General features: G+C 39.7%; 1 protein-coding gene across 2 annotated transcripts in view; it reads right to left on the minus strand.

The window, feature by feature from the left end:
* xpr1a (xenotropic and polytropic retrovirus receptor 1a) overlaps positions 1 to 22,511 on the minus strand; it is a 65,147-nt gene that overhangs the window by 14,855 nt on the left and 27,781 nt on the right. For both annotated transcript variants that reach the window (XM_020612954.1, XM_020612953.1), the window contains exons 4-9: positions 3,825 to 3,926; positions 2,177 to 2,397; positions 1,778 to 1,927; positions 1,532 to 1,615; positions 661 to 742; positions 294 to 481 (exon numbers count right to left, since the gene is read on the minus strand). In XM_020612954.1, coding sequence (XP_020468610.1) covers positions 294 to 481; positions 661 to 742; positions 1,532 to 1,615; positions 1,778 to 1,927; positions 2,177 to 2,397; positions 3,825 to 3,926 — 827 coding nt within the window. The remainder of the gene's footprint in view (positions 1 to 293; positions 482 to 660; positions 743 to 1,531; positions 1,616 to 1,777; positions 1,928 to 2,176; positions 2,398 to 3,824; positions 3,927 to 22,511) is intronic.

Genomic DNA, 22,511 nt, shown 5'->3' on the forward strand with positions numbered 1-22,511 from the left:
AATGGAATAATTCATTGCAAATTACTTTGTGTTTAGCTATTTTTAAAGTGTAAATGAAAACCTGTGGACATAGGACATGCATTGTTTATGCTGAATTAAATCACCTTGTCTTACACAGATCAGAGATTACTCTATTAACTGAAAATCCCATTTGTTCCTATTTCATATCTTAAAAATGCATAGTTATCAGTCTCAAAGTTGAAAACAAAGTTGACTGCCTTCACTACAGAGAAAAACTCAGACTCTCATTTAGTAACAGAAACAACAGCTTGAATTAATTTCCTCATTCTGACCTCAAACAGATGTTGGTGTGAGAGGTTGTTTCGGGGATCAATCTCGAAGATGAGGACATGATTGACTCCAGCCTGTCTCCATCCATAAGTGTTAATGCCCAACAGGAAAAGGAACTGGATTAACAGGAAACCGCCCCGATAAATCCGCACAAGAGGCCACACGTTCTTCAAGCGGATGAACACAGCACCTGATAAACACAGTGGATTTTCTGTTGTTTAGCCCTGGACTGTCTGCTTGATATAAATATGTGTGTGTGTGGGTGGGGGGGTGAGCCTCCATGTCATGCTCTCAATAAATCTCAATCTACCTAAAACTATGTAACAAAGGATATTAACAATGCATGATTTCAAATGTTTATGTACTTACCAGAGAGAATGAAGGCTATGGCAAGAATAATAAAGAAGCCGCAGAAGAGACCAACACGAAAGGTTGTCCAGGCCAGAGCAGGCTGAACCAGGTGAAGAGCAACACAGAAGGACACTATTAATACAGACACCTACTATATAAACGAACAAGTTCAGCAACTGCATATGCATCTAGAACCAATCAGATAAAACATACTTCATGTAACTACAACTTAGACTACATCTCAATATACAGTAAAGCCACTTCTTTCACTATCATGAACATATTTATTACACATATTCCTACAGGCAAAATGGAATCGTCATATGGCACAAAAAGCACCACAAGCCTACATCATTTCTGAAAAATGTTCTGTCAGTCTAACAGTGGAAAGGCACTTAGAAAATCAATATGGGTTCTCTTACATTCTCTCTCATGACAAGCTTCTCACCTTGTGTTTTTAATCTTTGCTTACCTCTAATCAAAAACAAGAGCACAAGTAAGATTAATGATTAGACTTACTGAGACATTCTCAGGCACAGTGCCAAATTTGTTCTTGGGTAATTTTATATTTTGGGGATTTGGAAAATGATGTATGCAACAAAAAAACTGCACTTATATACTTGCACACATTTACTAAGTCAGTTTCTTGAGTTCTTACATAAAATATAACTAAAGGTTTGCAGCCCAATGGCTTCCTCTAAAAATAAAATGATTTATACAAAATGAAGAGGAAAAAGAGTTGACATGATTGAACTGATCACTGTTCTGCATTTTCAGCTCATAACTGCATGTTTAAAGACACTGTAAGTCCCAAGTCTTGGGAAGCACAGGTCAGGCTCATATCACTAACAGATACAGTATATGCAGTGTGAGTAACAGCATGTCTGACCTGAGCTGCCCCCAGTGGAGGAACTCTCAATCTCTTCATGGCCTTCTGACGATCTCCTCCCTCCAATTCTACAGTCACCACAGTCTAGACAAACAGACAACAAAAACAAAAACAAAACAAAAAAATCACATTCAGTGTTATAACTTTTATTGGATAGTTATGTTCTTTCTTTTCCACCAACATCTTTGCATTATAGTGTGCATTTATGTATGTATTTGTGTACATATAAGCAATATAAGCAAGCACCTCTGTCTCAGAGATGAGCTGTGTGATCTTCTTGCAGGTGTAGAAAGGTGCCACCTCCACGTGAGCCACACGCCAGTCAGCCCCACGAGTAGTGTCCAGGATCTTGTCATGTTTCTTCAGGATCTTACGGAAACCGGTGAAGTTCAGATTCTGTTGACAGCAACAAGGAAACAACTGTCACAGCCATACCAGGCAAACGGACTGGAAGGCCCATTTAATATAGACAAAAGGCCACAAGAAACATTAGCTGTAACATGGAAGAATGCATATTTATATGAATATATTGGTGGTCATTATTCTAAAGCATTTTCTTCTTTTGTCTTACACACTTCTTAAAATTTCTCTGAAGAACTTTTTGCTTTCAAATGGAAATGCATTTAGGCATGTGTGTTGTGAAACCTGGTAGTTCTGGAGCAGGATGAGACTGAGGTAGAACTCGCTGAAGGCAAGCTTCAGGTCCTTGATGTTGTGGTGTTTGCATCGCTCCTCCTGTGACAGGTGGAACCTCGTCTTGCGATTCAGCAGGCTGGGCGGAGCATTGCTCTCACGTTGTGCATCCAGTGAAGATTGCAGCTCATTCTGCAGCGTGGCAAAACGTCTCTGTGCTTCAGCAAGCTTTTCTACAGTGGGCAAGATGAGAAGGAAAAAGAGGTTCCAGGTTTCTGCATCACATTCATATATTTTTATAACTCATACATACACACCTTGAAGCTGCGCAGAACAGCTAAAACCTTCTACTTTTTACCACTGTATACCTGACTACTCTTATTCAGTGGTTAAATTCTTTGTAGTCTGATGCGGTGACTCAGTGTTGAGTCCAGTTATATTATGTACTGTTGGTTTTGAATTAAATTTAATTCAGTATCACTGTCTTGTGTTTAAATTTTAAAGTGTGTCACATGACAAAAATGAGTTATTAATGATTAACAATAACAAAACACACAAAACTAAAATAAACAGCATTAGTAAGCAGATTAAAACCTGTTAAGCAAAATGTTCTTCACTGTTGAAAGTCTAAACATTATGCCTGAGGGAGGAGAGAAGGTAGTCTCTTCACTTTGGCTCTTGCCTGACAAACTACTGGTAAGAGCTGATCTTAGGACAGGTTTCTGTAATGAGCTACAGAGAAGGTGACAACTTCAAAAAGACATTTTATACACCCTTGTCCTCTACAGACTATGCTGCTGAGCCAGGAACCATAATCTGGGTCAGCAATAGGTTAATATACCCAGAGACGAGGGGGGGGACCACACGGGGCCTGGGCAGGACCTGCATTTCATTCTTGCACTGAGAGAAAGTAGCTTTCATTCTCTGACTTTCTTTTTTTTTTTAACCAATCAGAAATCACAAGTTCAGTCATTGTATAATATAAACTTGCCCCTTTACATTTTTCCTCCCATTCTTCTTTTTTTGTTCTGTTGTTTTGTATGACGTGAGAACCTTCTTCAATATCTGCTTAAAACAGACGTACTCTCTTGTTAATAGTCCAAAAAAACTACAATTGAGTTGCTGATTTCATTTGACCACTAGTCTTTAGCAGTTGCAAACCTTACAACAAAACAAACTATGGCACAGAGTATATTAAAATGAAACCAAATTTGAGAGAGCCTATAATTTCATAAAAATCCTCTAGAGCAAGCACTGTCTGTCTTTAAATATCCAAACTGACCCTAGAGCTGAAGTTCAAGACTAGAAGGCAACCTTCTGGTACCAGAATATATTATGACTTCCATCTCAGGTTACATGGCACACATGTACTCCCTCACTCCCTGAAATACACACGGGCAGCCCCGCTGGCCTGAAGACAACCACCACTGGCTACTTCAGTCAAGTGGCCAAGATTAGACACAATGTCATCTGGCACTGAAACAGGCAGCTCAGTAAACGGTGCAAAACACTGTGCATCAACCTGACACAGACATGGAATCAGTGCTTTATACAAACTATGTATTATTACACACCTCATGAAAAATTTCAGACTATTTGCAGGTGAGGAAAGTACTACAGAGCAGAATCAATGGAGTGTACCTGAGGTAAAAAAAAATACCTGAATAGAAGGTATTGATTTTCAGGAGCTCCTTCTCACAGGTCTGAAAGAACTTCTCTTCAAACTTTGCGTAGTATCTCTTCACTGTGTCTTCATCTGTGACTGGAGGAAGAAAAAAGAGACAGAAGTGGCGATTAGCTGTCTGCTCAAAAAAAAAAACAAAACAAGTACAGAGCACTGTGGCACATGTATAGTCTTGATCTAACCAGTGAAGACTTTTTTGATCTAGTTGCTCTTGTTCTTGTTCCCATTCATACAGTTGCACACACATTCACCTTGTAGCTGATAAGCAATGACAAAGCACAGTTTATAGTGTGGTGAGAAGCACTGGAAGATGAAGCCATGTAGCACAGTGAAAACACAGCAGTTCACATTCAGAAAGACCAATTCATAGGTATGTGGTTACAGACAAGAAAAACATTTTTTCTCTATGCTATAACAAGTTTATTTTATGTTAGATTATAATAATTTTACTTCAAAACAGAGAAGTGGGTGTGATGTTGACAGCTGTGTTGTTCTCCTGCTGTCTTCAGTTTTTGGTGTGTGTTTTCTCAGTTTACTGTGAAAGAGACATGCATCTGAGGGCATTTAGCGTAGCATAGTGATAAATTAGTCTAATTTCCTGTTGTGGATGAAAGCTATTGCCTGTGGCTTGCCAAAGTGTTAAAGTGTATGCGGTAAATGCACAATCACTGAATTAAAATAGAGTGCTTGCAAGGACAAGAGACTACTTGGGAGATACACAGATGTTTATTTGTGTGTTTACGAAATGTATTTATCACCTACAGGATATATTATTCATCTAATCCAATCTTCTAAAAACTTGGTCTATTCCTATAAGACTCATCAGCCACCAGGCAACCAGACATCCATTCAGACTTAAAATTAGATTAACAGCTTCCTTCCGTCTCTCTTCAGTCTGACAAAACCCTGAATGTCTTTTTCAGGACCAGCCAATTCAATCAGCATTGATGCTCTGTCTCAAATAATCCTCTACCTCATTTAAGCGCCGTCAGGTATCAGGTAGCCTACTGCTACTGGTCAGTTACCTGCCCAGCCTACAATTTTTTAAGCACACACAAACTCACAGACACATGAGTACAGTATATGCTCACATATACTGTATTGTATATAAACTAAACATGGTTGCCTGCCAGTTTAGTTCTTTACCTGCAATGAGCATTCCTTGTCTGTCTGCATTGTTTACTGCCTGTTTATACTGCTTATTTTGCATTGTTTGCACTGCTTGTTACTACTGCTTATTATTTATGTTATATTACACAGCCTTATGCTGGTTTACTGTTTACTTGCCCCTTGCATGGGGATATTCAGAGCCAATGTACCAGAGTCAAATTCCTTGTGTGTCCAACACACCTGACCAATAAAGCAGATTCTGATTCTGATTACCTGTATGGACCTTAAAATAGACAAAGCTACTACAAAACAATGTGACAATAATGACCGCCAGCCCAATATCAGATCAGATGCATTTAACAAATGACACAATTTATAAAGAGTGCCTTTCATATTCTCTCTATAAATATTTATCACTGTCAACACTTAGACCTGCCATGTCACCAGTACCTAAAATGTTAAATGAAGATGTCTGTTCCAAGCAGGGCACATAGAGATGTGGGGCAGTGAGGATACAGTGCCTGATCCAATGGTGATACCACCTTGTAAACATTATATTATATAAAGTGAGCCTACGAAGCAACTGCTGGAAGTAGACATTTTCTATTCAATACAGTAATAGGAAAAAAATGCCCCAGGCAGCAGCCTACCAATATTACTGCTCTATTCCCACACACACACACACACACACACACACACAGAAGCCTATGCACGGGTGCCTGCGATGAAAAGGTAATAAAATGTTCAACAGCAGCTTTAATGTCCAACAGCTTTACAAGGAAAATAAATGAGAACCTGCCTCCACATCTGTTGACATAGTCAGCTATATGTTAATTAAACTGCAATCTACATGTGAAAACTCTACACAGCCTAAAGAATAGTGAAAAAAGACATATCCTGTTGAGCATAACAAAGGAAAATTTTCTAACAGGTACTGTATGAGAACAGATGTACACTTCATTCTGCAATCCTCAAAGTAGAGCTCATTAAATGTCCAAAACTAGTCTGCTACAGTAATGACAACAGTTATAAAATAGGGCATATCTTTATAAAATGGGATTTAGCTTGCAAACAAGACAACTTCCACTGAGGACCAACACTGACCATCTGCATGGATAAAAAGGAGAAAGCCGGAAGAGACAGATACACAGCGAACAAGGAAACAGAGCACTCATAGGAGCAGACAGTAGTACAGACTCAGTAGTATGGGTAGGCTAAAAATGAAGTGCATAATAGGTCAAAATATAACAAAAAATGATGTGAAAAAAAGAGGCAATGAAAACAGTGTTTTATTTGTCCAGTATGGGCCCATTACTGTACCTGATTAAACACAGGTCACTTCCATGTCCGACCACTTAATAGAGACGGAAAGAAAAGATGATGATGAAAAGGGGAGATGGAAATGTAACCAAGTAAAAAAATTAAATGAACAGAAACACAAGATTAATCTGCTAAAAGAAAGTAAAATGTAAACAAATGAAGTAAAATGAGAGACAGAAAAGGAAGCAGATGGTCTCCAATCTGCCTCACACTTCTGCCCAATTGTACAGTTGAGCTGCAGTCACAACTCTTTCAGCCGCACAGGGCTCAGCCACCTCAGCACCTGCCAGCTGGCAGGCTGACTGGCTGCCTGTTGCAGACGGATGGATAGAGGGATGCATGCTTGAATTGCTGACTGGTCAGCTGGCTAGCAGGTAAGCTGACTGACTGAGGGCCTGCTCATCAGTGCAACATGAACAACTAATGGTCAAACACTTTCATTAAACCTACAGGCAAGCAGTTGTAGAGTGAGTGAGTTGTAGTATAATTCAAAGTAAAAGGTTATGTTCCTAATGAACACTTTGCATGAAAGACCATTCAAGAACAGAGACGCAGAGAAACAGGAAAGAAAGCAGTTGGTGAACTCTGGATCGTTTGAGTTCTAAGACTTATTTCCAACACACAAAGTTTAAAATAAATATGTACAAGAAATTATTGTCAAATTAGGGTTACAAACTCAAAACCATCTTAAATTGACTTGATATGGATCAGCTTGTTGGATAACTGAAGACTTATGTGAGTTTTCTTCATACAGGCAGCATCTTAAACTGTGGTATGCACCATTTAGGCTGCTAAGAGTATCTCAAGTGCCTAATGTCATTTAATTACATTAAAAAAAAAACGCTTTTCACATTTATATGTAGGAAATGTCAGGTGGCATCTGATCCAAAGCTCATGGAGCTCAAAAGCAGGAACAAGAAAATGTCAACATTAACTCTCTTTAGGAATTGTGCTGATTAGTTATTATTTTGCTTCATGTTTAAACTTCATCGGGTTTCTAGACTTTGGAAATCATCTATCATTATACCTGTCCCCAAAATTAAGTCACCAAAGCTCCTTAATGATTTTAGACCCATGGCTTTAACTCTTCTCATTACGAAAATATTTGAGAAGATTGTTAAAGACATGGTTTTAAATGAAGTACAGTTAAATCTTTATCCTCTTCAGTTTACTTACTGCCCAAAGAGGGGTGTCAGTGATGCTGTTGGCACCCTGCTTAATTAGATTTTGAGTCATCTGGAGGGGGCCCAATACCTTTGTATGTTTAGTTTTATTGATTTTTCTTCTGTTTTTAGCTGCATACAGCCTCACATTTTAGCTGAAAGGTTAAGAAGCCCTTTGTCTAATTCATTTTTTACTGCTACCATCTGGTTGAAGCTATAAGATGCCAACATGCAGGACAAAAAAATTTAAAAATGATTTAGTTTTTTTTTTTTTAAATGCTTAAAGCTGTTATTACTTACCACTGGTTGTGGCTACACAACAGTGTTTGATGGTTTTTTTTAATGTTTTATTACTGTATGTTGTTGATTATGTGGTGACATTGCTACTGGCTGTACAACAATTGACCTCTCAGGGATAATAAAGTTGTCTGAATCTGAAGACAACATTTTTGGTGACATTTCCCTCTTTCCTACCTGGATACTCACTATCAAAGCGACTCTGTTGGTGGGAGTGGAGTTGTGTGGGATGAAAGTGTAGATGGGAGTGCAGTTTACAGGCAGGAGAGAGGTTATGAAATGACCCTGCACCCCTGTCTCTGTGCTTTCCGCTGACCTGGTGCACTACTGAATACAACGGTGTAGATGTGTATGTGTATTTCCACATATGAGTAAATGCACACATCTGCTTTTGTTCATAGATTTATGTCTGTGAAGTGTAGCAACAAAGGTAGAGCCAGTTTGAATTCATCCTCACAGCTTCACTGAGGCTTCACCAATAAACTCTCTGCTGTTGCTGGATCCATTTTCTCATTTCTCATCTCAGCCTGCCACACATTTTATCTTCAACCAGCATCATTAACATCTCTAACAGTCTAACTTTTAATCAAAGTACTGTGCAATTTATTTTCCTTAATTCAATCTCTGATGCCAGTGTTCAAGTAAATCTGACGGCGTGGGCGGATGATAATAGAGATGGCTTCATAAAGTCGAACAGCATTAACCAAAAGGGATTTGAAGGTAAATAAAAGTTTGAACATCATGGGAAACAAGAGCTTCAGCAGACTGATTGAATAGAAAAACATTTGTCTTCCTCTACACTGATATGACACTGAATATAATGATACCATTTCAATGAAAAAAAAAATCCTTTTTAAGATGCTATTTTAGATAAGGTCCTCACTTTGTCCACGCTAACATACAGAGCCAGAGAATACGGAGGGCCTTTCACCCTTTCTTCCAGCCATTTTAAAAGGTCTCTTGCAGGTGCCGATGCCCTGGCATTTGTTTCATGGTGTGTCTGTGTGAGGCCAAGCCAAAGAGATTATGATAGAGCACCTCAGTGGGGAGTAATGGTTTGTTCCCTGCAGGGCTGTGTGGTGATATATGGCTGTGTTTACTCTATGTGTGTGTGTGTGTGTGTGTGTAAACTGAGTGTGTTGGACAGTGCTTAGCACCAACTCTTCAAGTGTCACTATCACCCTTTGTCTTCAGAGAACTACATGAACAGTTAACAGTATTTGTGAGGACCCTTCTACATTAAATCTGATGTTACACAGCTGACCAACCGGGGGAGGAAGTGTAGAGCAGCTAAAAGGTTTTAATATTGCTCAAGGCACCATAACTACTATTAAGGATCTAATTTATCCAAGCCTACAAAAAAAATCAATACATGGTTTCATTAGATTTAGGAACATTTAACTACCATAAATCCTGACCATAAACTGAGTAACTGCCAGCAGCAGTAAGGTCTATATTATGTTTTCTCAACCCACAAACTAGTTGATAATTCAATTATTTTACTTCTCGTTTATCTAACAAAAATATAAATATTCAGGTTACAACTGTAAAAATGAACTTGATTATACCCCCCTCAGCAAACACACTACTTCGACTAAAACTATCAAAGGCAAAAATGGAGGAAAAAAAGAATCTTAGAAAAACAAACTTGTAAAATTTAACAGAATTTATATTATTATGAATGAAAACTGGGTTTGGTGATGATTGATCACACAAAATACTGACGGCTTCAACTTTATTTTGGATGTTCGTTAGACCAACTAAAAAGTGATGTCTTAATATTGCATATTTTGTCTGAATATTGGCCAACAAATAAAGAAATAAAAAATATGATTATGACCATCTTAAAAAAAGCTAGCATATGTCTGACTTTGATAACCAGAAAAAAAATGTGTGCTCAACAAATAGCCTAAATTGTGCTCAATCAATGCAGCAACAACAGCTAAATCTAAACCAGCAAGAGATACAGGTGCATCATGGGTTCCCAGAATGTTGTGCATTCAAGATAACAAGACAGACATTGGTACAACATGCTATGAGAAGAGTAGATCCAGTGCAGTACGTTGTGTTCATTCGCTGGCTTCACTTTCTCAGACAAAGAACTGTAGGGAGAAAAACAACTCTTGACCCACAGTATTCCCAGGGCGACTAATAGAAGGCAGCCTGCTCTCTCTGAGAACCCCGTCTTCTGTAGATTGTATAAATAAATGATGACAGTTTCCCCAGAACCTTACTACTATCTCCCTCAAAACCCTCCACACACAGACACACACTCCACCCCCAACTTCTTATTCCCCTGTACAAGCCTTCTACAACATGACCCCATAAAACCAGCACATAAATCCTTCATGGAGACCTCTAACGTGGTGCCAGGGAGAAGTATTTAGAGAACAACAACTGACACAAACACAGACATCACTCAAAATCAAATCCTTCACAACTCAGAACTGCTTTTGGTTTTACTGCAGGCAGCAGATTTTGCTAGTTAAGCTTTCGATTAGTACAGTTTGTGTCTTTATGACCTACTTTTATCATGCTCTGCTACATCACTTGTTTCATGCTAACAATCTGTTGGTGTCAAGCTGGAAGAGACAAGAAAGGTGAAAAGACACTGAGAAGAGGGGCAGCAGTAGTTTTCTCTGTGTAAGGAGCTCAGATATCATCTGTCATTACTGGAGCCAGGAGAAGGGGGAGCAGACACAGCATCTCTCTCTTTAAAGTTCACTAAAATAAACAGTCACACACAAGTACAGCAGAGACAAGACCCTACACACACAAATTCTATGTCCCTATTTTTTAAACTCCATTTATCTCATTTAATGGGACCTTACTGTGGGAAATAAAATGTTCTGATAGCATTGCTGTCAGGGGAGCTGAAGAGGCCATTACATTATGATTGTCGCAGTATTAGCTTCACTTATCTCTTCCCTGCAAGCACACAGGTGTAAGACAAAGAGATACTGAGCTATAAAAGAGAATAGGCTTGACTTAACTGTGGGCTAATATTAATCTAGAGAGACAAAAAGAGCGAGTGCATAAAACAACTTAAACATCCTCCAGTGCCAGGCTTCAAGGAAGGAAGCACAACACAAATACCAGCCAGACAACCCCCTCCATTCTTTCATCTCACTTTTCCCCCCATTCAACCCTCTAGCCACAATTAATTCTACCAATGCTCCCCCGGCCTCATCGAGGCATTGAGGCCAGGGGAGCATTAAGAATGCACAATCACTAGGCTAGACTGCCAGCCTGGGAGGACCGGCGGCAGGAGGAGGAACTACTCCCAGTCCACTGTGTACTAATACTGCCAGACTGCAAGCTAAGCAGCTCCAAACAAAGTACATCAGTGTATAGCAGTGAAAATGATATGATGGAGAGTAACATACATTTAACACATTCTGAGAAGTATTATTAAATGTCTCCGTCTTGTGTGCGTGTGTGTGTGTGTGTGTGTGAGACAGGAGGAAAGTGAGAGAGTGAGAGGCACGTGATATCTATATTATCAGCAGCCAAGTGAATTTTTGATGAGAGGGAAAGATGAAATGCACAAGGCCAGATGGGGTGTGAGATGATCCTGAAGACCAGAGGGAAAACACACAACACCCAAATACACTGGAGAACGCTATGAGAATTATACTGACAGAGAAAGGAAGAAATTTCAGGAAGAAGTGAAATAGCGATAGAAGGGATGAAAAGAAAAATAGTGCAATTTGGCCCCTTCGATATTTGTACACTTGTATTGAGTTGTTCATAAAAGGTCAGACAGCTCTTAAAGCAGAAAACATCTCTGTGGTTCTCACCTTCTGGTTTACAAAAACCCTTTTAAGGTTAGAACTATATGGAGGATGTGTTACTGAATCAGACTACTGTAAATGCTTGCAAAAACTACAGTTTCCATGGATTACATGTGCTGAGAGAGAGGCAATTTTGGGCAACATTTTAACATGCTGTGCTTGTAGACTAAAAACTGAGGGTCTAACCCAGTGGTCCCCAACCTTTTTATCACTACGGACCGGTCAACGCTTGACAATTCTACCGCGCCCCGGGGGGGTGGGGGTGGGGGGTTGCTGTCACTGCAGAAAAACCCGCTTCACACAGATGGGATGTCGGAGATGGCAACAGGGTTTTCAGTGCTGTGGTGGCGATCTCAGGGTATTCTGTCATGACTTTAATCCAGAACACCGACAGAGTTGTTGTCTCGAACATACTTTTAAGGCCGCCGTCATTTGCGATCTCCAGCAGTTGATCTTCTTCTTGCACAGACCTGCTGGATTCACCTGGTTTGTTGACAAATGGGTTGCGGATCCATTCCTTGGCAGTTCGTGGGTCCTTTGTGGTTGGGAAGTAGCGCTCGAACTCTTTTAAAAGCAAAGACATGTGATCGTGCACCAGCTGGGAGAATGAAGGCTCAGGCTCAGTCTCACCCCAAATCCCCGCTAATGTTTGAAACATGTCCAAAATGCCTCTGTTGACGCGCCGTCCCCACAAATCCAGTTTGGCTTTAAATGCAGCTACTTTATCTGCCAACTTGAAGACAGTTGTCATTTTCCCCTGAAGTGACAGATTGAGTTCATTGAGCAGGCTGAATATGTCGCACAAGTAAGCCAGTTTTGGCGCTCAAGTGACCGAGATGTAACCGAGAGAATACGGTAATTTTTCAAAATAAAAGAACGTTCATACTCAGATAATAAATAAAACGGAAATAATTATTGATTTCTTGTGCGGCCCGGTACTAATTGATCCACGGACCGGTACCGGTCCGCGGCCCGGGGGTTGGGGACCACTGGTCTAACCTGCTCTTCTTTGCTCTATAGTGGACCAGGTCACACACTGATGAAAAGTGCAGTAGAAACTCTCACTTTTGACTTAATGTTTTAAACTATTGAAATGATGTCTGAAACTGTACTGAAGCCAGAGCAGTAGGCTTTTGAATGTTGAGTAGGTTTCAGCTGTCAGCTCATTCCTCCCAATTTAATTGTAAAAATTATACTCTTAACAATTTATAAAAAAATGTGGAGCTCAGTGGAGAGATCAATGGACATGGCTGAAAGCACAGAGGAGGTTAAATGGGAGTAAGGGAGACAGGGGAAGAAGTGAGATGAGGTGAAGGAGAAGGAGAGAGAAATAGGCCACATGTTTCTCCAGTCGTACAAACAGGAAGTCCACAGACATTGTAACTGACCAGAAGAATGCTTGTTATTTTTCAGAGCGCAGTAAAGAAGAAAGGTCACTGTGTATGTATGTGCTAGTCTAAGCAATTATCTACCTCATTCTCTGTCTTTATCAGTTCCTTCTTTCTTTCTTCTTCCCAGCCGCATCTCATCTTACTAAGCTGCTGCTGCTGCTATGAAGTATTATCTCTGACAGCCAGAGTGAAGGGAAAGTTTGGTCCAGACCTCTCTCTCTCTCCTGCAAGCACCACATAGGGCCTTGAAATCAGGATAGTTTCTCAGACTCTCACAGACTCCCTGCATCTCTCTAGGTAGATACAGACCGAGGGAAAAGGCAAACAAAACAATGTAGAATAAATGTAGTCCAATTTATCTCATAAGGGGAAATGTTTGCCTGGACTCTGCAGCTTTAATCATGTGTCTCAAACTTTGTCAGATACCGTAAACCCTCTGAGATCTAGATTATTTAAAAATATACTGTATGGTCAGAAATGTCTGCTAGGGGGATAAACTAAAATGAAACGCATTAAACCTGTGATCTGATCTTCACTGTCTAGCCTGAACAACTTTTGTTTCAGTCATCGTGTGTTATATTTCTGATTGAAGCCATTTCGATGCAAGCTGTTAAATGTGATATTTATTGTTAATCTCACATTTCTATACAGTTTGCAAAAGTTCAGATAATGCAAACTTTATTCAAGTGGCAGTGATCCAATAAAGGATATGGATAAGTATGTTTCAGTATGCAAACTCATGCACTGCACAGATCACTTAATACAATATTAATTGAAGCAAATCTAATCTTAAAATATCAGGTCTGATTTCATGGAGGCTCGTTCAGAGAAAACAGTCGCTGTGGAGCCTGTGAGGTGAGTGTAAGATGACTCCTCTGAGAGTCTCCAGTATAGATTCAAACATTTTAATGAAAAGTAGGCTAATGTGAAATATCCTTTAACCCCCAGCACAGCTTTGTGGGTACCATTATTTCCTGTTGTTTGAAAAGGTCATATTACAGCCAGTACACCTCTGTGTAATTTCTAACCAACTGATTTCTGAAGTTCAGTTTCTATCTATAAACTATCTACTGTGTAAGACTGAAATATTGATGTCATGTCCCACCATTGCAAATATAAAAAAATATAACCAATGATCTGAAGTACATGTTTGTGGATTAGGAGATGCTGCCACTTGCATAGTCATCTCATCTGAAACGTTTGATGTTTGCATGATACATTTCCTGACAGTGAGATTTAGCAAAATGAATGACTGGCTAGTCAGTCTGTTAAATACACTACCTGTCAAAATTTGACTGGTAGTGTAAGTGTCTCTCTCTCTCTCTCTCTCTCTCTCCAGAATCATTTGAATCAAAAGGAAATGACAATATACAAATACAGGTTCCACTGCACATCTGTCTGCACAGAGCATAAATCAAAGGTTCTCGACTCCAAATGCCACTCAGCTTTAATATTAGAAACGTTTCTAAAGTTGAACAATTTATAGAGGAGAAAGATCGGGAAAAGCATGAGAAAGATAAAGACAAGCCCAAGAAGAAGAACACAACTGCGTATCAGGTGTTCTGTAAAGAGTTCAGGTGTTTGGTAGAATTTTGGAATACGAGATTTCATTTACTGCCAGTTAGGTACACCTAGCTAAAAATAATGCAGTTTAATACAACAGTCTTACAAATATCTACCCTTCATGAAGGTAAAAAGGTCTGGTTTCTGGTGAAATGGTTTTAGACAGATTCAAGAGTGTGATCATTTTGGAAGATGTAGCTTATGGTGATGTCGAACTGTATTGTGCTTAACTGATGGGCATTTTTATTACCTTGTCCACCCCACTCATTTCAGTGAGGTTATTCTAAATAACAGAAACACCTCTCCGTATAATGCAGTACAGTTTAAAAGCAGCACCAACTACATCCTAGCCAATTACAAAAATACCACAATATGGCAGCACAGAGCTCAGGGATGCAACATATTAAGCCACTGTCTTGGAAAATTATTCTCTTAATCACTGAGCTGAAAAAAATCAAGTAAAACCAAAATGATGGGAGTGTGCAAGAGGAAAGGAGCACCAGAGAAAGAGGAGTGGAGGAACAACAGAAACAGGACACGGGCTGCTGGGTGAGTGAGGGGTGGGGGGGGCACCCCTGAACAGACAGCTCATTGTATGGCTTTGTGGATAAGCCTGCTTCTGTATGCATGTATTTTCTACTGTATTACAGTGCTTTGTAATGTATGCCACGTCATTACAATGATTATTGAACATTTACATTTAATTTTATCTCGACTAAGTAGAGAAGATCTTATTTATCGTTGAATGGCCACTGAATACTCTGTGGTTAATGAAGAATTTATGGTCTATTAGAAATACAGGTGGACACACAACGAGGAAGTGATAAAAGGTGCGACTACAAAAACTACAGCTTTCTCCATACCATATAGCAATCTTTTTTTTTTCATTGCACCAAAGCCTTTTCCTCCTCGGGAGACTCAAAACACAGAAAACTAAATCACCTTTTCAGGGTCATCAACTGACAGCCTATCCCCATTATTCAGGGCTGCCTTACATGGTCATGGCTCATTAGGATAACAGTAAGGATAGGTTCTCCTCTCTGTGTTAAGCAAACATGATTGATACTAATCATCACCCCCGTCAGTGGAGAGAGCATCAGAAATTCTTGAGTGTGCTGCTGATATCTTATTTTACCACTCTGCATGTTGGGGAGGGAGTACTGGACCTGCTTATCTCTTGCTTAATGATTCTTTTTGCCACATTGGTTGTCTCCTCATTTCTTCTTCAGTTCTTCTTGAGGCAGAATATATGTTTACTGCATCTTTCCCTCACTGTTCCTCCTTTCTATCTAGCTTGTTCTGTTGATCACTATGCAACCAAGTGGAAGGATTAAGGGCGGCATCCTAGACTCACCACATTCATATGGAAAATAACAGGACTGCGCCTATACAAGTAGTCATATAGGAAGTTTTCAGGATCCTATTTGTGACTGCATTGCACTAGCAGTAATATACCATTGGACGGAGGGGTTGGAAAAAGGTATTATGGGTTATCATTTTTTAGGTGAATACACTGCTGTACTTTTTAGCCCCTGACAAAGACGACATAGAGAAATTTTAGTAACTAAAGAAATAGAAGATTTCAATTACAGATCAATGATTATATGCATTGTTTCTCTTCTGTTGGTATTCAACATCTCAGTCTGTGAACAAGCACAACTGGAGCAGCAGAGCTGAGTAGCTGTCCTCTAGGTTTTGCATGACCTTGAATCATCTGCTGTTATACTGTAAGCACAGCAAGTGGTAAGACACATTGACTGATACAATGTGATAACAAAAAAATTCATTGGTTTAATATAGAACAAAAAAACAAAAAAACAGCTATGTAAAATGGAATGATGTTTGAGTGCCTTAGAAACAGTTGGCACTGCTAATGGACAGACTAGGGAAATGAACTGTCCCACAAGTAAAGCGCCCATAACACACTGGAGGACTGGGACAGTCTTAATAAAAAAGGGCAGACTCTCCCAACTAATAATATCTATAAACAATGGTGTTGTGTGATAAGAGCTCAAAACAACAAAACCACAAAAGCATTATTTGAAAAGAGAGAAGGCAATTTGTATGTTGCAAGGAAGCTTAACAAAAATTATTGCTATTTGACCTTGAAATTTAAATGAGCATCTATGGAAATCATATATTGATTATAGTACCTGCAGTGTAAAGAAAATTCTTTATTCAAACACTGGGCCTGAAACCAAAATGAACCTATGCAGCAGAATTGCTTTTTGACAGCTAGAATAACACACAGCCTCCTGGCTCTAAGAAAATTGCTCTTCCATTTTAGTGCCTAGCAATGTGTCTAACTGCACAAATAGACTTGCATTTACGTTTAAGTGTGCCTGTGTCCTGTCCCATTTTTGAGAGATGGTTGGCTGGGAGTGACATTGTCATTATCGACATCTCTCCCAGCTTCCCTGAATCCTGTAGCCATTAGCAACCAACTCCGGGATTTGGCCTCTCCTCTGATGCAGCCAATTGCTTTCACATCATCGTGCGACTGTGTGCATGCATGCGAATGAGCAGGTGTTCCTTTTTCACTTGTGTATGTGTGCGTATGCGCTCATGTCTGGATATGACTGTGTGATAGCAACATGTCTGAGAGTGTCTGTGTTGATTAAAATGCAGCCTCACTGTTACAAATTTATTCTCAATTTGTTCCTGTGTTAAGACAAATATTTCATTATACAGTATTTCAGCAGGGAGAAAACAACGCTGAGTAGAAAACTGCACACCAGAAGGAAGTGGTCAGCATAAAGAAATCAATAGATGTTGATTAGAACTACTCAGTACCTTTGTATTGCATGGCAAACAACAGCTCTTTTCTGTGTGCCTGGAAATCAATACAGTGATCTCTGATTAGGCCGGGCTGCACATCTCACTGTGCAGAGGAAAAGAGCAGTGCACACCAAGTGACTGTGAAATGAGACTGAAAAAACTAATTCATGATAGATGGCCAAATACAATATTTCAGGCCTAGTTTCTCAGAACACAAATTAAGCTGGATGTGTGTTCTTAACAGGGATCAGAGAAAATCCTTACAAGGCATTAAATATATGTCTAGCTTGAAGTTTGACATCTAACAAGAAAAGTATACAAATACACAGCAGCACTTTTACCATTTTCAAAGAAAAGCAGCACTGAGCATGTCTGATATGTTTTTTTAATTGATGAAGTTACAGACATACTGTAGCTCAGGGCTTTCTATCAGAAGCAAGGAATAAAAGGCCTTGCTCAAAGGCACCTGTTAAAAAACAGAGTACTCGCTTCCTTTGTCCAGACACCCACAGACAGACCACACATTTGGAAAGCTTGATGCCAACCCTTTACATAAGAGTCAGCACGCCAGGCTGTTAATGGCACAGCAACATGAAAATCCTTTTACAGAGGGTCCCACTGGGAGCAAGTGTATATAAAAACATCTCTACATCCTATCTGGTCTTGAATTTATTTAGGAAATATCACAGATGTGGGAGAAAGAAAAAAAAAAACACTGAATTTTCTTTGTATTATCTGATTTGATGATACAAAAGTTGCCAAGGCTTTCTAAAGCTACTATATAAATATATAAATACTGTATGTTAACATTGACTTAACCCTTCAAGATGGTAAGAATTTGACTCTGTATGTGAACATAAGATGAAATTTCATTGTTCCAAGTTAAATGATAAAGTACATTAATTTGTGCAGATATTTCTAGCTGCAGAGTGTACAGTACTTATCAAGTATGCTAATAAGTCATTGTCTCTGTTATCATGGGAGCTAGTCATATCACACATCACACGTGTGGGTCCATATGGCTATAAGAACACCTGTGGAAGGAATATGTGTGTGCGTTTCTTAGAGCGGGCGTTTAATCAGGCCAGTAATAAAAGCAGGTAAGCTGATGGAGGACGGTCCTCTGGGAGTGCTTTGTCTCCCTCAAACCCCTCAGGACCAGGACACCCCAACACCACCATCATCACTGGCAATCGTTTTCCCTGCATCTCTCCCCCTATCCTTCTTCTTCAGGTGGTGCTGATCCTACCTCTTGTTTGCTACTTCTTAATCAGAAATATTGTAGTAGCACAATATTACTTTATTTATTAGTGCCACTGGACCTAAGACCTTAAAAAAATCCCTCCTTTGTGGACACACACCTAAACACAATTCCATTCACTAAGTGGCCCTCCCTTTGTGCTGAGTGGCCCTCCCAGCAGATGATGGATGTGACAGGGCCTGTGAGGCAGCTGGGTGCTCCAGCCTAGCTGATGGGTTATTCATTACCACCAGCTTCAACTGTCCTTTAAGGCCTCTAAAATGCCTCAGAGCTCAACACAAACACCTTTATTGTGATGGATGTGGCAGCAGCAGCCCTGCTGGATCTACAGGTATCAACCCTGCTGCTGGCGGCGCGCTATGTACACATAGATTTTTTTTTTTAATTTAGTTACATCATTTGTTAAATTATTTACAGCCAATCAGTAGTTAGCATACTTGTACTTTAAGTCAGTACTGCCATGCTTCACACACACACACACACACACACAACAGTAATGTAAGATTTGTTAAACTGGTGACATTATACTGAGCCAGTCAACAAAAAAAATACCCTGCCACAAAACTAAATAATGAATACACAAAATAATACAGCACACTGTCTTGTATTATTGTGCACCTGAATTTAGAGAATATACAGTATATCTGATGTCAAAAACATCAATTTTAACCATCACTTTAGCCGTCATCTTCCTGTCATCCTAGATGTTGGATTTACAGAGTATCATCAACTAGATCTTACTTATCTTACTCTTTCTGTCATACTGAGTTTTCAAACAAACAGCCAGCTCAGTTCGGGAGCCTGTGTGGTGCTTCAGGAAAACACAGACTTCAGGAAACAAGCACTTCTAACACTAACTGAGAGGAGGTTCAGTCTGAATTATACTGTATGTCTCCACACCAGCAGACACTTAAATCCCCTACACACTGTAACAGTTACCCCAGCTGTCTGCCTGCCTGTGAACCATCTGGTAAAGGAAGCCAAACTTCTGCAGTGCTTCTTCAGCATCAACAGTAGTAGTGCAAAGTCCTGAGTGGCAGGCTAAAGAGATTAAGCTGAGAGGACTTTGGCCGAGGGGCCAGCAGGAGATGGGTCGAGGCCAGAAAAAAGTAGGAGACAAATAAGGCGTCTGCTTGAGAAGGACAATATCATGCTGAGAAAAAGAAAAGGCAGCTGGAGATTCAAGACAATTTATCATCCAACTAAAAGGGCACATGGTCATTTGTCCCTTAAATGATTTCTGACATGCTACAATAAAATAATAATTTGCAAACTATAAAAATGAGCATTACACAAATGCCTTTCACGTCACAGCAAATCACCACAGCGTTTTGTTTTTGAAATGACATGCTCTCCTTTGTCCATCTGCCTTTCATCTCATCCTTCTTCTGTTCAGCCCATCAAGAATGGGGGTTTTGCCCCTCCTCTGCAATGCCTACTGAGGCTCCGCGTGTGTTACATATGTGTGTGTGTGTGTGAGTGTGTGTGTGCATTAGTGAATGCACTGACCTACTAATGGGTATGGCTGCTCAGTGTATCACCATGAATATTGCTGGATGACAACCTAAAGAATTCTGTTATGTCCCGTTTGTACCTCTGGACAGTCCTTTAAAAGGAAATCCTTCAGCTGATTTCATGACTAATTACACACATGAAAAAAAGGGCAGTTGTCTTTCATTAACTCATTTATTGTTCAGCCTAACTGGAATACGCAAATATTCTAGGACTAATTTTTTATTTTCAGTATATATATGGCTAGTTTTGTCTGACACTTTAAAATCAAGATATTCAATTTATAATATTAACTGGAGAAAACAACATTTGAGAAGCTAGAACCAGTTAATGTTTGTCATTTCTGCTTAATAAATGACAACCTAGGTCTGCAATTAATTATTTTAAATTACTGATTAATATGACCATTATTTTCTTGATCAGTTTTTAAGTCTATAAAATGTCAGGGAATTATGAAAAATATCCCTTTTGATGATGTCTTCAGATGTCTTGTGTTGTTTTGTCCAATAGTCCAAAACAGAAAGCTTACCATCACAGAAAAAAGCAACGCTGGGGTAAGACTCTAAAATGAAAACAATGAATTATCAAAATTGTTTGTACTTTTCATTTAATTCATCATTTTCCTGCAGCACATATAACCAATTAATCAACTAATCATTTCAGCAATTTAACATTCCATCAATAAAAATACTAATTTCTTCACCTGGTGATTACAAAGTTACACAAAGACCCCAGATGTATTCCAGTGCAATGTGTTTTGTGTGATGCACAAACTCCTGCAGTGTCAATAGTGACCTTTATCAGCTGGGACCTGTGTGGCAGATATTGTGCTTATCAGTATTCAAATGTCATTTTAATGCCAGTTAGGAGGACACCTGGGGCAAAATTGATCTTACTCTGCACCAGAGTATGTCACAGTGATTGTGTGCGTGCATGTACGCACATGCATCTACCTTGTACAAACAAAAGCAGCAGCAGAATTCATCTCCTATGTTCAGAGTGCTAATGTGAACTTGTTGGGTCAGTCACACAGTGAATGATAACACACAAGGTGAAAGGTGAAATGCTGCTGATGAAACGTTCATCTGCTGTTTTTCACCTACTGTGGTGACCCCCCCCCACACACAATAATTCGTATAGATACAAAACAGAAATACACACACACATCCTCCAAACAGAGGGTAGATAAAAGACCCTGTAGCTGTGGTTGGAGGATGGGTGATGAGGGGGGAGATGATGGGAGGATGCTGGGTGAGTAGAGAGCGTGGGCGGCTGACTGACAGACAACAAAAGACAAGTACTGCCCCAAAGTTCAAAAGAGCCCTTTCAGCCATGCATCCACGAGGGTGCACACAAATGCCGACAAATATGGTCCTGCTCAATCATCCTTGATCCACTGGCAGAACTGCATTTTTACAAAATGTTTGTGGGTTTATTTGTGCATTAAACTAAGCTCTACAGTAAGATTTATCTCAGCACATGGGTATGTTTTTGAATGGCTCTCCCTCTGTGATGGGTAATCAGGGGACACTAGAGTCAGACTAGATGGCCACGTATGCAGTGATGATCTTCTTTTCCAAAGGCTCTTGAGGACCGTGTGGACATTTTGTCAACAAGTCACATGCTAAATGATACACACATTAATAATTCTCTCTTCTCTTCTCTTCTCTGCTGTTTGTCTCAATTCTGTAATGCAGGTTAATGCACTATTTAAAGTAACATTTATCATTCATTCATTCAGTTATTCAAACTCACAACCAACGTGGTCATCATGTTAAAACAGTAATTATAACTGGAGAATGACAATGACCATCAGGCTTTAGTTTGCTGGAATGCTGAGGAGCCAAGAGAAAGGCATTTATGCACTTCAATATCAAAGCACCATGGCCAAAGTGGCAGAGCTCTGCAGATGCTATTGGCTTTGGGATCTTAGCTGCAGCATCACTCCCTGTGGAGAACTATCATTTCTAATAGCTATCTCCCAGTCCATTTCATGAGCAACATTCTCTTGTGTGAGTATGCGCACCATCACAAACAGATATACAGAAACTCTCCCTCTCTGATGGATTTCATATTTATGTCAAAATTCACCATATGGATACAGTTGATACATTCTCTCACCACTCTTCATAAGATATGGTTTATTGTTAATATTTAACCCAAGATATACAGTATATTAAATACAGTTAAATCCGGCTTTGATTCATTGAGTGATGAGAACTGGGAGAAGAATGGTCACATATAGACAGGCCAGGATCCAAGCCTTAGCTCTCCAGGGATACACGTTAAGCCTCATAACAGCATAGAGATAGAGAGCATATTGAAGTCAAATCTTACTGCAGTACTGCTGGTGTAATTGTGTCAGCCCCTGAGGATCCATCTCTTAGGGACAGGGTTGTTACTCAAAGCAAGAACAAGAGTTCTCTTAGAATGCAAACAAGAACATGCACAAACAGCTGTAACTAAAGCACTGT

Source organism: Monopterus albus, unplaced genomic scaffold (genome assembly GCF_001952655.1).
Source record: "Monopterus albus unplaced genomic scaffold, M_albus_1.0 scaffold129.1, whole genome shotgun sequence".
In the NCBI taxonomy this organism is placed as follows: domain Eukaryota; kingdom Metazoa; phylum Chordata; class Actinopteri; order Synbranchiformes; family Synbranchidae; genus Monopterus; species Monopterus albus.